Source organism: Trematomus bernacchii, unplaced genomic scaffold, assembly GCF_902827165.1.
Source record: "Trematomus bernacchii unplaced genomic scaffold, fTreBer1.1, whole genome shotgun sequence".
In the NCBI taxonomy this organism is placed as follows: domain Eukaryota; kingdom Metazoa; phylum Chordata; class Actinopteri; order Perciformes; family Nototheniidae; genus Trematomus; species Trematomus bernacchii.
The window spans coordinates 2,562,182-2,575,116 of NW_022988043.1; the positions used below are offsets into that span (position 1 = coordinate 2,562,182).

Below are 12,935 nucleotides of genomic sequence, written 5' to 3' on the forward strand. Positions count from 1 at the left end.
TTTCAAGATTTTTTAACGCTGCTGTGGAGACGGCCCGTAAGAGCAGATACCTTTTCAATAAAAAATGTAAGAAACTTATCACAGAGAGTAGTCGATGGGACAATAGAAGAAACATCACAGGGATTAATGATAGAGTTGAGGACATTAAAAAGAACCTGAGGTTTATGGCTGTTTTTGGAGATTAACAGAGAAATGTGCTCTGTTTTGGCTGCTTTGACTGCCGTCTGGTAGTCAGAAAGGCAAGCACGAAGGATTTCTAGGGAGACATGGAGTTTATCCTTTGTCCATTTTCTCTCTGCACGCCTGCAAGCGCGTCTGAGAGCACGAGTACAGTCATTGAGCCACGGCTCTGATAGAACTTTGGTGCGTCTAAGCGTAAAAGGATCAACAGAATCCAGTATTAGTGTGCATGTCGAGTCAAACATGGAGATAAGCTCATCAGCATTAAAAGCACAGTTCACATCTAATTTACAGATCGGAGAAGCATTAAAAACATCAGAGAACTGTGAGGCAGTCAAGGGGTTAATCGAACGCAGACGACGCGCCGGGGCACGTGATTCGACTCCTGCGGAAGGGATGTAGGTTGTAAACAGAACCGGTAAATGGTCTGAGATACGCGTTGCTGCACATATTTCATCCACAGATACAGACAGTCCAAACGATAATACTAAGTCCAAAGTGTGTCCTTTTTCGTGTGTTGGGCCAGCCACGGACTGAACGAGACCAAAAGAATCAAGGAGATTTAAAAAGTCCCTAACCAGAGGTTTGGACTCGCAACACACATGGACATTGAAGTCTCCGGAGATCAAAACACGATCATATTTCACCATGATCCCGGTCAGAAAGTCAGAAAAGTCATTTATGAAATCCTTATTACACTTTGGCGGACGATACACGACTGCGCAGAGTATAGGCGAGGCCGGGTTCAGTTCAAAAAGCTGCAACTCAAAGCTGGCATAGCTAGTTACAGGGTGAAGCAATCGGCATTGGAGGCTAGCTCTAAACACTGATGCTATGCCCCCACCATGGCCAGTGGCACGGGGGGAGCTGAAGAATGTACAGTCAGGAGGAAGAAGTTCAGAGAACGGTGTATACTCGCCAGCGTGGACCCAGGTCTCCGTCAGGAACATAAAATCCAGTTCACGAGAGGTGAAGAAGTCGTTTAGCAGGAACGTTTTGTTTGCTATCGACCTAGCATTTAGCAAAGCCATGCAAAGTTTTCGCTCCGGGCTTGCATACATACTGATACCGGTTAGTAAAAACCATGAATTAATGCTTTGACAAGTCTGCAGACAGACAGCAGGCAATAACCTTTTAAAATGCGTGTTTTCTAAATGGAGATCGGCTAAGCTAACGCAGTATATGCTCCGACCGTCCACACTCACAACAACGGCCTATACAGACATAAATAAACCAGTGACTGTATTCGCCATGACACAGACAGTCTGTGGTTTGTACTTGTTTAACTTTTGTCTAGTTTCTGAACAGATATGAGGAGCTGTGAGCTTGAGTGCTAACAGCTAACGGCTGATGTTGTTTTTCTGTGGTTCTCATTGAAGATGACGTCACGGCTCCGCCTACACTGCGTTACTATAGTTACTGCCCAGCTACTAAACTGTAATGGAAACGCAGCATAAAGTGAGCCAGTCCTAACAAGGCCTAACGAGGCCTAGCCATACCGAACGAGGCCGAATGAGGCCCTGTAGTGGAAATGCGCCATTAGTGGGGATTATGTCCCGAAATTGGTCAGGTGGGAATAAAAAAAACAATTGCTAGCAGATTTCATCCAGCCACACTACAATGTAAACGTAATTCAGTCTGTGATATTTGAAATCTCATTAATTTGGTCACCCCTGAAAGGCCCAGTTTCTCTATTCGAGGTTCTTCAGATCATTCTTGGCCAATTCATTTGTCAGGGTCTTAGGCCCCGTCCACACGTATAGACGGTTCGTCCACACGAGGCCGAAACGGAGCCGTGGATTCGGAGCCCGAATCCGATACACTTTGATAACGGCTCCCAAAGTGGGTAGGTTTGGGGACGAAACGCTTGCGGCTCCGTGTGTACGCCCTATACGATCATTTCCTGAAAACAATGAAGCCATAGCCCCGCCTCTCCCCACCTCTCCTGCTCACCCCCGCGTCATTGATGATGCATTTCGCCAACATCAACAACAATGGTGGATCACAGGGTTGCGTTCGTGCTCCAGACACTACTGACCATGATACAGATTTTAGTGCAAAATCTACAGCTCCTCTACCACAACCATCAGCAACAATAATCATATAATATAATGTAGTAATAATAATAATAATAATCGCCATCGGTCTTATTCGCTGCTTTTGGTGTATTTTGTGGCAGAAGTACAGCGCCACTTACAGGCCCGGCATATGTACTACAGCATCTCCTGCGTTTTCCAGCGTTTTCGTTTCTTGAGCCGACTTTTTGTGATTTTTCGTCTCCGTGTGGACGGGGCCTTAGAATTACTCTTAGTGTGGCCCCTCCCCCTGGGACCAATTTGCCTTTGAAAACCCTACAATAAAGCTATTGCCCTGATTCAAATGGAGCTTGAGGTTTAAGGTACCTACAATGTTTTGCATCCTTACAAACACAAGCTAGTATTTATTACTTGTCTGATTTATTTTTATTTTGTGTCTTCTTCTTTAGCAATGGCTCCACAATGGGCTCATCCTGAGAAAATGGAGACAAAGCTTCACGCTGTCCCAGCCAGTAAGACGGTGAAGTTTCGGTGCCAGGCTAGCGGAAACCCAAATCCCACCCTGAAATGGTACAAGAATGGCAGGGAGTTCAAGAGAGACCATCGCATCAGGGGCTTCAAGGTAACAGAAAATATTTTTGTACTTTTGAGCAGCAGTCCTATCTGTACTGTGTTTGTACGCCAGTCACTCTAACATTTGCTTTTTCCAAACTGTTAGGTCCGGGATCATGTGTGGACCATCATCATGGAATCGGTAGTTCCCTCTGATAAGGGAAACTACACCTGTGTGGTGGAGAACCAGTACGGCAGCATCAATCACACCTACCAGCTCGACGTAGTGGGTAAGTGTAAACTGCAATCAGGTTGTCTGTATATTAAACCCTGATCAATAAATCGTTATCATGGCTTGGTCACCTGTTAAATATTGATGAGAATCCAGAGTATGGGTGTTAATCTTTCAATGTTTTCTGATTTGATTCAATATTGATTGATTTGGTTTGTTGTGGTCACAATTTGATTGAAATCCCCAGTCCGCTGGTTGCTAATAAGATGTTGTCCAAAAATATGGTATTGAAGCAGTAAAGTGTGCTTAGGACGATTTAATTGTTATATGATTGCATATTCATATTTATTCATGCTAAACTAGCACAAATAAACGGATTTAGCTAAATGGTGTTTAGTATTTCTTAATTCTCACTTGCTTCAAGAATAACAAATTCAAGTTACACAGAAACTGCTGCCTGATGCATACATTAAAACGGTTGGCTTAGACAAGTTTCTAAGGAGTTAGCCTATTTCACCATACGTTTTCTTTCACCAAGACTTTCACCATACATTTTTTTTATTTATTAAAAAAAAAAAAAAAGGGTTAGGGTTGCCCCAATTCCTACATGAATCAATTTGTCCCAAATCCTTTTCCTTAAGTAATGTTGGATAATACCTCCAATATCTCATACCAGAATACCCTATTAACCAACCAGTTGTAATCCTTATCGACGGAGGGTCAAAGTATTGTGTTGGGTTCGACTGTATCTCTCTCAGCCCTTTAATAAATAAAACCTGTGCACGAGTGATGGATGTGTGTAGAGGAGAGAAGTGATTACTCCCCTCAGACCTGCCCTGAGCCTCACTCCTACACCACTGGTTCTATAAATCTCGGCCCCACTTCCTCCGTCACTGCTGTCCCTGGGCTCGACCTCAGTCCATGTTTAGACCCTGATGAGCCGAGATACGGCGTCAGTGAGGGGAGAGTTTTTTCACAAGTGCTTGCTAAGTGCCCGTGAATGTCTTGGTGAGGAAAGCCTGCACAGTTGACATACTGCCAGATTCTTGGCTCGTGAGTTTACTTTGGAGAGTTATCAGTCATCAAAATGGAGCTGCAGGAACTTTTAATTTTTTCAGTAACAGCTCCAGATCAGATACTCAACTTCCATCTATTTCCTCAATAGCTGAGGAAATAGCTGATTTTATTCTCCATGTAGCAGAACGATTGTCTATAATTTACATAGTATCAGTTTAGATTATACAGACGGACTGTCCCAGCCCTTTCCCGTAACAACGCATTGGTTTTATTTTGCTTGTGTTTGATAATCAGTCAGCCGTGTGTACTTTTGGAGTGATGCACGTGTTTGTCTTTGATATTGAAGCTCTTCTAATCTAACATTTGTTTGTTTTGTGTTGTGTTTCAGAGCGCTCTCCCCACAGGCCCATCCTGCAGGCCGGCCTGCCCGCCAACCGCACCGCCGTGGTGGGCAGCGACGTGGAGTTTGAGTGCAAAGTGTTCAGCGAGCCTCAGCCTCACATCCAGTGGCTGAAGCACATCGAGGTGAACGGGAGCAGAGTCGGTTCTGATGGATTACCGTATGTCCGTGTGCTCAAGGTAGGAGCTTCCTCTTATCACTCCTGCAGCAACAAACCAGTATAAATTACTCTTTTGAATGCTTCTTTATATATTGCCCTGTATTGCTATGCCACTTATTTTCTTAGATCGTAAGTACTTCCTGTGAAAGGGGATTCTTATAAAAATCTTAAAAGGCATTCAAATCATCAATCGGAAATGAGTATGGATCAATCTTCCAAAGCTCTTAACAACGCTAAGTTGAGTAATGAATAATACATTTTTTTCTGTCATTAGTTTTAAAACGACTAAATGATTGGTAACATATCTTTTTTTTAAGTATTGACTGCATGCTTCTTGCATTAGCGTCACACATATCAGGATAGAGTAACCATCAGTACACTTATGGCGCATTTCCACTACACGGCCTCGCTCGGCCTCGCTCGGTATGGCTAGGCCTCGTTAGGACTGGCTCACTTTATGGCGCATTTCCATTACAGTTTAGGAACTGGGGTAGTATCTATAGTAACGCAGTGTAGGCGGAGCCGTGACGTCATCTTCAATGAGAACCCCAGAAAAACAACACAGCCGTTAGCTGTTAGCACTCAGAGCTCACAGCTCCTCATATATGTTCAGAAACTAGACAAAAGTTAAACAAGTACACACCACAGACTGTCTGTGTCATGGCGAGTACAGTCGCTGGTTTATTTATGTCTGTATAGGCCGTTGTTGTAAGTGTGGACGGTCGGAGCATATACTGCGTTAGCTTAGCCAATCTCCATTTAGAAAACACGCATTTTAAAAGGTTTTTCGCCTGCCGTCTGTCTGCAGACTTGTCAAAGCATTAATTCATGGTTTTTACTAACCGGTATCAGTATGTTGTTACTTCGGCATCATTTTGAAACGTGTATTACAATTAAATCACGGTCAAATATGTCCATCTTGTTGTAGTTGTAGCCCCCTTGCCAGCGATTCTCTCTCTAGTTTAGCATACTCAGCCCGACTCAGCCTCGTTGTTCCTGGCCCTAGAACCACGATTTTATGGGGCCAGAAAAACTGTGAATTAGGACCCGCTAGCCGGTACTAGGCCAAGTGGAAACGCAACCAAAGACGGGCTGCTGACGTCACAGCTCTCTTAAACGGGGCTCCGCGCTGTCGTGGAAACGCGCCATTATTGGTTGGTTTTCTGTGATGCTCAGAGCAGATGCAACATGCGTGAGTGATAATTATATGAAAACCTTTTTATGTTGCAGATATATTTTGAGCAAAGTTGTTCTATTTAATTTAGGTTATCTTTGAGTTTGTATTGCATCTAAAAAGTGGCATAAAAGTCTTAAATCTAACTTGTGGCTCTAGGAACTGAATATATGAAGTGTATCTTGTTATTGAATCTCTGCACATAACCAACATGACTTCTCCTGAATTCTTTACTGTCATTTGATTTTCTGTGATGCACATGACATGTTTTTATTTCCAGCATTCTGGGGTCAATAGCTCGGACGCTCAGGTGCTGGCCCTCTACAATGTGACTGAGGAGGAGAGCGGACAGTATATTTGTAAAGTGTCCAATTATATAGGAGAGGCCCGATCGTCACCAGATTTGTTTCCAGCTGTCCTCCTTCTGCTGACCTATGTTCCCCAGACCTCTTGTTTTTATTTGATGCTTACATAGTTTGTATGATTGTGAGTGTGAGTTTGCCCTGTTCTGCTGTGGAGTTTTCCATGTTGCCCATCTCTTGCATGTAGAGATGAGACTGAGGTATTTGATGTGGTGATGGGGTGGCCCAGTTCAGGAGTCAACCTAACCCTCTTCTCCACTAACAGAAAGGAGAGTCCTCTGCAGGGGCTCTCTGTGGTACTTTGTGGGCAGATGGTGCTGGATCGAGGAGGAGAACGCTCCTCCATCCCCTTTCTCTTTCAGAATCCTTTACTCATGGTTACCTTTCCCCTCTTGGGCCTCTTGTTGGGTCTGCTTCCTTTGTTACTTTCTAGACTGCTGGCCTTAACACCATGGATAAGGAAATGGAAATCCTCCAACTGAGAAAAGTGTCTTTTGATGACGCTGGGGAGTACACCTGCTTGGCGGGCAATTCTATCGGGATCTCTCATCAATCTGCATGGTTGACCGTTGTTGAAGGTATCAGTGGTTTTGTCTCTCCTATATTTCCATTATTTACCATTTTCCAACTCCAGCCTGGCTCTCCACCTTTACATTGGCCAGAAAAGAGCCTGACTCTATTTCTGTAGAAAAATGTAAGAGCAAGCCAGGGCGAGTTACAAATATTTAAACCTTCTCTGTCCTCAGCATGGCTCCTGCTCCATCTAAACTCTCTAGATGGGAGAGTATGGGCCATGCTTTACTGTTTCTTTAATGAAACAACCCCAAAAGCTGTCTTCTACCTGGTCTACCATGAAAAAAAGCCAGTGGTATTTTAAAGTATAATTAATGGTCTTAGCCGGGTAGAACATCACTTTTATGGAGCGGTTATTTGGCAGCTCTGATCAGATGGATGTGGTCAGACTCCTGCTGCAGCACCGAGCAGACCCAATGGTCTGCGATGACGACGGTTCGTCTCCTCTACATAAGGTACAAAAGTACCAGTATAAAATAAACTGCACCACCAAATAAACATCTGCTCAAAGATTGTATGTCAACCCTTTATAAAACTCCATGACTCAATCTACCATAGTAACATATTGAGGCTTTCCAAAAACATTGTCTCTGACCCCAACCACATCCTCAACAGCGAATATAAATTATAACCAACAAATCAGAGATACTGCTTTCCAAAATGTATTAGGATATGATTGAAGCAATGTTCTGGGCACCAGTCAACTCTAAAGTTAAATAATTAGTTTAATCCCAAATCAAATGCATGTTAAAGGGTCTTGAAAATATTGTCTTTAGTGATTGTAATGTTTTGTAAAATGTCTAAAAAGGAAAAAACGATTATATTCTCTGATTTCAGCATTTGAAATATGATTGTTCTAAGAGAGTCCAGCAGCTGCCAAGCATGGCTACCAAGACGACCTTTACTTGTTTTACTCTTGACTCCCAGAGCTTAATCTCCCCTTAAACCTACACAATGTGACTTTACTCACCCGAGGCACAGCCAAAACCTCTCAAGAAAGTATTTTTTTTTCCGACTTTTATTTAAGGAAAGGAAACATACTCACTGTGACTATAATTTAAGAACATGCATTATGTAATACATCCATCCTTTTCTGCCGCTAAACCCCGTCTGGTTTGTGGTGGGACCGGCCAAGAAAGACAGACCAGACATTCCTCATTGCTTCTTATCCTCTTTTTGAGGGTGAGCCCATCCACTACTGATGCGCCGGTTGACCTTGAGGTTCCCCAGAGGTTTGGTTAAGCTTACTAGAAAATATAACAGTGCACAGACACATGTGCAATAGTCACTCCACTGTTTCTCTATTGCCACATCTCATTGTACAAGGTGGAACAGTTTTAAAAATTCAAACAAAATGAGGCAACTATGCTAACAATATATCTCTATCAATTATTCTTATATACACACATGCAGCAATTTCCCCCTTAGTCTGTCTTTGTTTCAGTCCTGATTACTGAGCTACTTTACTGCATAAAGTTCGAGTCTGGTCAGGTGGTTGATTAAACAAAATGTGTCCGGGTTAGTTATGGCGCATTTCTACTACAGCGCGGAGCTCGCTTTAATGGGGTATTTCCACCATGGCGCGGAGCGCGGTTTAAGCGTGCCGTGTCGTGCCGGGCCCGTTTTTGGTTGCGCTTCCACTAGGCCTAGTTCCGGCCCGGGGGTACTTTTTCACCTCTTTTCTGGCCCGACAAAATCGTGGTTCTATCGGGGCCAACAAACAGGGCTGAGTTTGCTAAACTAGAGAGAGAATCGCTGGCAAGGGGGCTACAACTACAACAAGATGAACATATTTGACCGTGATTTAATTGTGATACACGTTACAAAATGATGCCGAAGTAACAACATACTGATACCGGTTAGTAAAAACCATGAATTAATGCTTTGACAAGTCTGCAGACAGACGGCAGGCGAAAAACCTTTTAAAATGCGTGTTTTCTAGATGGAGATTGGCTAAGCTAACGCAATATATACTCCGACCGTCCACTCTCACAACAACGGCCTATACAGACATAAATAAACCAGCGACTGTATTCGCCATGACACAGACAGTCTGTGGTTTGTACTTGTTTAACTTTTGTCTAGTTTCTGAACAGATATGAGGAGCTGTGAGCTTGAGTGCTAACAGCTAACGGCTGTGTTGTTTTTCTGGGGTTCTCATTGAAGATGACGTCACGGCTCCGCCTACACTGCGTTACTATAGTAACTACCCCAGTTCCTAAACTGTAATGGAAGCGCAGCATGAAGTGAGCCGGCCCTAACAAGGCCCAACGCGGCCTAGCAGTACCGAGCGAGACCGAGGCCGACCGTGTGGTGGAAATGCGCCATTAGTGTGCCGTGCCGGGCCCGGCCCGTTTTTGGTTGCGTTTCCACTTGGCGTAGTTCCGGCTAGCAGGTACTATTTCACAGTTTTTCTGGCCCCATAAAATCGAGGTTCTTTCCGGGCCAACAACCAGGCTGAGTCGGGCTGAGTATGCTAAACTAGAGGGAGAATCGCTGGCAAGGGGGCTACTACAACTACAACAAAATGAACATATTTGACCGTGATTTAATTGTAATACACGTTTCAAAATGATGTTGAAGTAACAACATACTGATACCGGTTAGTAAAAACCATGAATTAATGCTTTGACAAGTCTGCAGACAGACGGCAGACAATAACCTTTTAAATGCGTGTTTTCTAAATGGAGATCGGCTAAGCTAACGCAGTATATGCTCCGACCGTCCACACTCACAACAACGGCCTATACAGACATAAATAAACCAGTGACTATTCGCCATGACACAGACAGTCTGTGGTTTGTACTTGTTTAACTTTTGTCTAGTTTCTGAACAGATATAAGAAGCTGTGAGCTTGAGTGCTAACAGCTAACGGCTGATGTTGTTTTTCTGTGGTTCTCATTGAAGATGACGTCACGGCTCCGCCTACACTGCGTTACTATAGTTACTGCCCAGCTACTAAACTGTAATGGAAACGCAGCATAAAGTGAGCCAGTCCTAACAAGGCCTAACGAGGCCTAGCCATACCGAACGAGGCCGAATGAGGCCCTGTAGTGGAAATGCGCCATTAGTGGGGATTATGTCCCGAAATTGGTCAGGTGGGAATAAAAAAAACAATTGCTAGCAGATTTCATCCAGCCACACTACAATGTAAACGTAATTCAGTCTGTGATATTTGAAATCTCATTAATTTGGTCAGCCCTGAAAGGCCCAGTTTCTCTATTCGAGGTTCTTCAGATCATTCTTGGCCAATTAATTTGTCAGGGTCTTAGGCCCCGTCCACACAGAGACGATATCAGTTGTATCCGCTAACATTCTCTATCGTATAGACGGTTCGTCCACACGAGGCCGAAACGGAGCCGTGGATTCGGAGCCCGAATCCGATACACTTTGATAACGGCTCCCAAAGTGGGTAGGTCTGGGGACGAAACGCTTGCGGCTCCGTGTGTACGCCCTATACGATCATTTCCTGAAAACAATGAAGCCATAGCCCCGCCTCTCCCCACCTCTCCTGCTCACCCCCACGTCATTGATGATGCATTTCGCCAACATCAACAACAATGGTGGATCACAGGGTTGCGTTCGTGCTCCAGACACTACTGACCATGATACAGATTTTAGTGCAAAATCTACAGCTCCTCTACCACAACCATCAGCCACAATAATCATATAATATAATGTAGTAATAATAATAATAATAATCGCCATCGGTCTTATTCGCTGGTTTTGGTGTATTTTGTGGCGGAAGTACAGCGCCACTTACAGGCCCGGCATATGTACTACAGCATCTCCTGCGTTTTCCAGCGTTTTCGTTTCTTGAGCCGACTTTTTGTGATTTTTCGTCTCCGTGTGGACGGGGCCTTAGAATTACTCTTAGTGTGGCCCCTCCCCCTAGGACCAATTTGCCTTTGAAAACCCTACAATAAAGCTATTGCCCTGATTCAAATGGAGCTTGAGGTTTAAGGTACCTACAATGTTTTGCATCCTTACAAACACAAGCTAGTATTTATTACTTGTCTGATTTATTTTTATTTTGTGTCTTCTTCTTTAGCAATGGCTCCACAATGGGCTCATCCTGAGAGAATGGAGAAAAAGCTTCACGCTGTCCCAGCCAGTAAGACGGTGAAGTTTCGGTGCCAGGCTAGCGGAAACCCAAATCCCACCCTGAAATGGTACAAGAATGGCAGGGAGTTCAAGAGAGACCATCGCATCAGGGGCTTCAAGGTAACAGAAAATATTTTTGTACTTTTGAGCAGCAGTCCTATCTGTACTGTGTTTGTACGCCAGTCACTCTAACATTTGCTTTTTCCAAACTGTTAGGTCCGGGATCATGTGTGGACCATCATCATGGAATCGTTAGTTCCCTCTGATAAGGGAAACTACACCTGTGTGGTGGAGAACCAGTACGGCAGCATCAATCACACCTACCAGCTCAACGTAGTGGGTAAGTGTAAACTGCAATCAGGTTGTCTGTATATTAAACCCTGATCAATAAATCGTTATCATGGCTTGGTCACCTGTTAAATATTGATGAGAATCCAGAGTATGGGTGTTAATCTTTCAATGTTTTCTGATTTGATTCAATATTGATTGATTTGGTTTGTTGTGGTCACAATTTGATTGAAATCCCCAGTCCGCTGGTTGCTAATAAGATGTTGTCCAAAAATATGGTATTGAAGCAGTAAAGTGTGCTTAGGACGATTTAATTGTTATATGATTGCATATTCATATTTATTCATGCTAAACTAGCACAAATAAACGGATTTAGCTAAATGGTGTTTAGTATTTCTTAATTCTCACTTGCTTCAAGAATAACAAATTCAAGTTACACAGAAACTGCTGCCTGATGCATACATTAAAACGGTTGGCTTAGACAAGTTTCTAAGGAGTTACGGGCCGTCTCCACGGCAGCGTTAAAAAAATCTTGGAGGTGGGCGTATCTGAAGCTTGGGGATTTTTTTGCGATCAACCAATCACATGAATCTCCCGCCCGCGACATACGAAGCCAAAAAGCCCGAAGTAAACTGGATATAAACTCCCCAAAACAGGCGAAAACATACCACTGTCTCTGCCACCTCCCTCCATGCCTGGCTCCTCCGGTTTATATCCCGGTAGGTCTGGTCATAAAGCACCGGGTGATTGATTCGCTACCGCTAATTTCTCCTCCATTTTTTGGAATATGAGGAAATGATCTGCGGTATGTCTCTCCCAGCATACACGCCGTTTGATTGGCTAGAGCTTGAACTGTCAGATTTGCGTACACGGGATTTGATTGGCTGACGCTTCCTCCTCAGCTTCAAAAGTTGAACATTGTTCAACTTTGGATCTTGAAAATCCTGAGAATCTCCGCTCGCCTGCCCACAATGCATTTCGGCGAAAGCGAAAAAAAGTGACGTCACCCCATTCAAAGTGAATGGGCAGAAGCGTTTCAAGATTTTTTTAACGCTGCCGTGGAGACGGCCCGTTAGCCTATTTCACCATATGTTTTCTTTAACAAGACTTTCACCATACATTTTTTTTATTTATTAAAAAAAAAAAAAAGGGTTAGGGTTGCCCCAATTCCTACATGAATCAATTTGTCCCAAATCCTTTTCCTTAAGTAATGTTGGATAATACCTCCAATATCTCATACCAGAATACCCTATTAACCAACCTGTTGTAATCCTTATCGACGAAGGGTCAAAGTATTGTGTTGGGTTCGACTGTATCTCTCTCAGCCCTTTAATAAATAAAACCTGTGCACGAGTGATGGATGTGTGTAGAGGAGAGAAGTGATTACTCCCCTCAGACCTGCCCTGTGCCTCACTCCTACACCACTGGTTCTATAAATCTCGGCCCCACTTCCTCCGTCACTGCTGTCCCTGGGCTCGACCTCAGTCCATGTTTAGACCCTGATGAGCCGAGATACGGCGTCAGTGAGGGGAGAGTTTTTTCACAAGTGCTTGCTAAGTGCCCGTGAATGTCTTGGTGAGGAAAGCCTGCACAGTTGACATACTGCCAGATTCTTGGCTAGTGAGTTTACTTTGGAGAGTTATCAGTCATCAAAATGGAGCCGCAGGAACTTTTAATTTTTTCAGTAACAGCTCCAGATCAGATACTCAACTTCCATCTATTTCCTCAATAGCTGAGGAAATAGCTGATTTTATTCTCCATGTAGCAGAACGATTGTCTATAATTTACATAGTATCAGTTTAGATTATACAGACGGACTGTCCCGGCCCTTTCCCGTAACAACGCATTGGTTTTATT

General features: G+C 43.7%; 1 protein-coding gene across 10 annotated transcripts in view; it reads left to right on the top strand.

Moving 5' to 3' along the window:
• The window catches only part of fgfr1a (fibroblast growth factor receptor 1a), a 77,420-nt gene that overhangs the window by 17,722 nt on the left and 46,763 nt on the right, over nucleotides 1-12,935 (top strand). For 6 of the 10 annotated variants that reach the window (XM_034117873.1, XM_034117875.1, XM_034117874.1 and 3 more), the window contains exons 3-8: nucleotides 2,666-2,838; nucleotides 2,935-3,058; nucleotides 4,406-4,596; nucleotides 6,547-6,691; nucleotides 10,738-10,910; nucleotides 11,007-11,130. In XM_034117873.1, the coding sequence (XP_033973764.1) occupies nucleotides 2,666-2,838; nucleotides 2,935-3,058; nucleotides 4,406-4,596; nucleotides 6,547-6,691; nucleotides 10,738-10,910; nucleotides 11,007-11,130 (930 nt within the window). The remainder of the gene's footprint in view (nucleotides 1-2,665; nucleotides 2,839-2,934; nucleotides 3,059-4,405; nucleotides 4,597-6,546; nucleotides 6,692-10,737; nucleotides 10,911-11,006; nucleotides 11,131-12,935) is intronic. The other 4 variants (XM_034117881.1, XM_034117884.1, XM_034117880.1 and 1 more) reach the window with 3 other exon arrangements.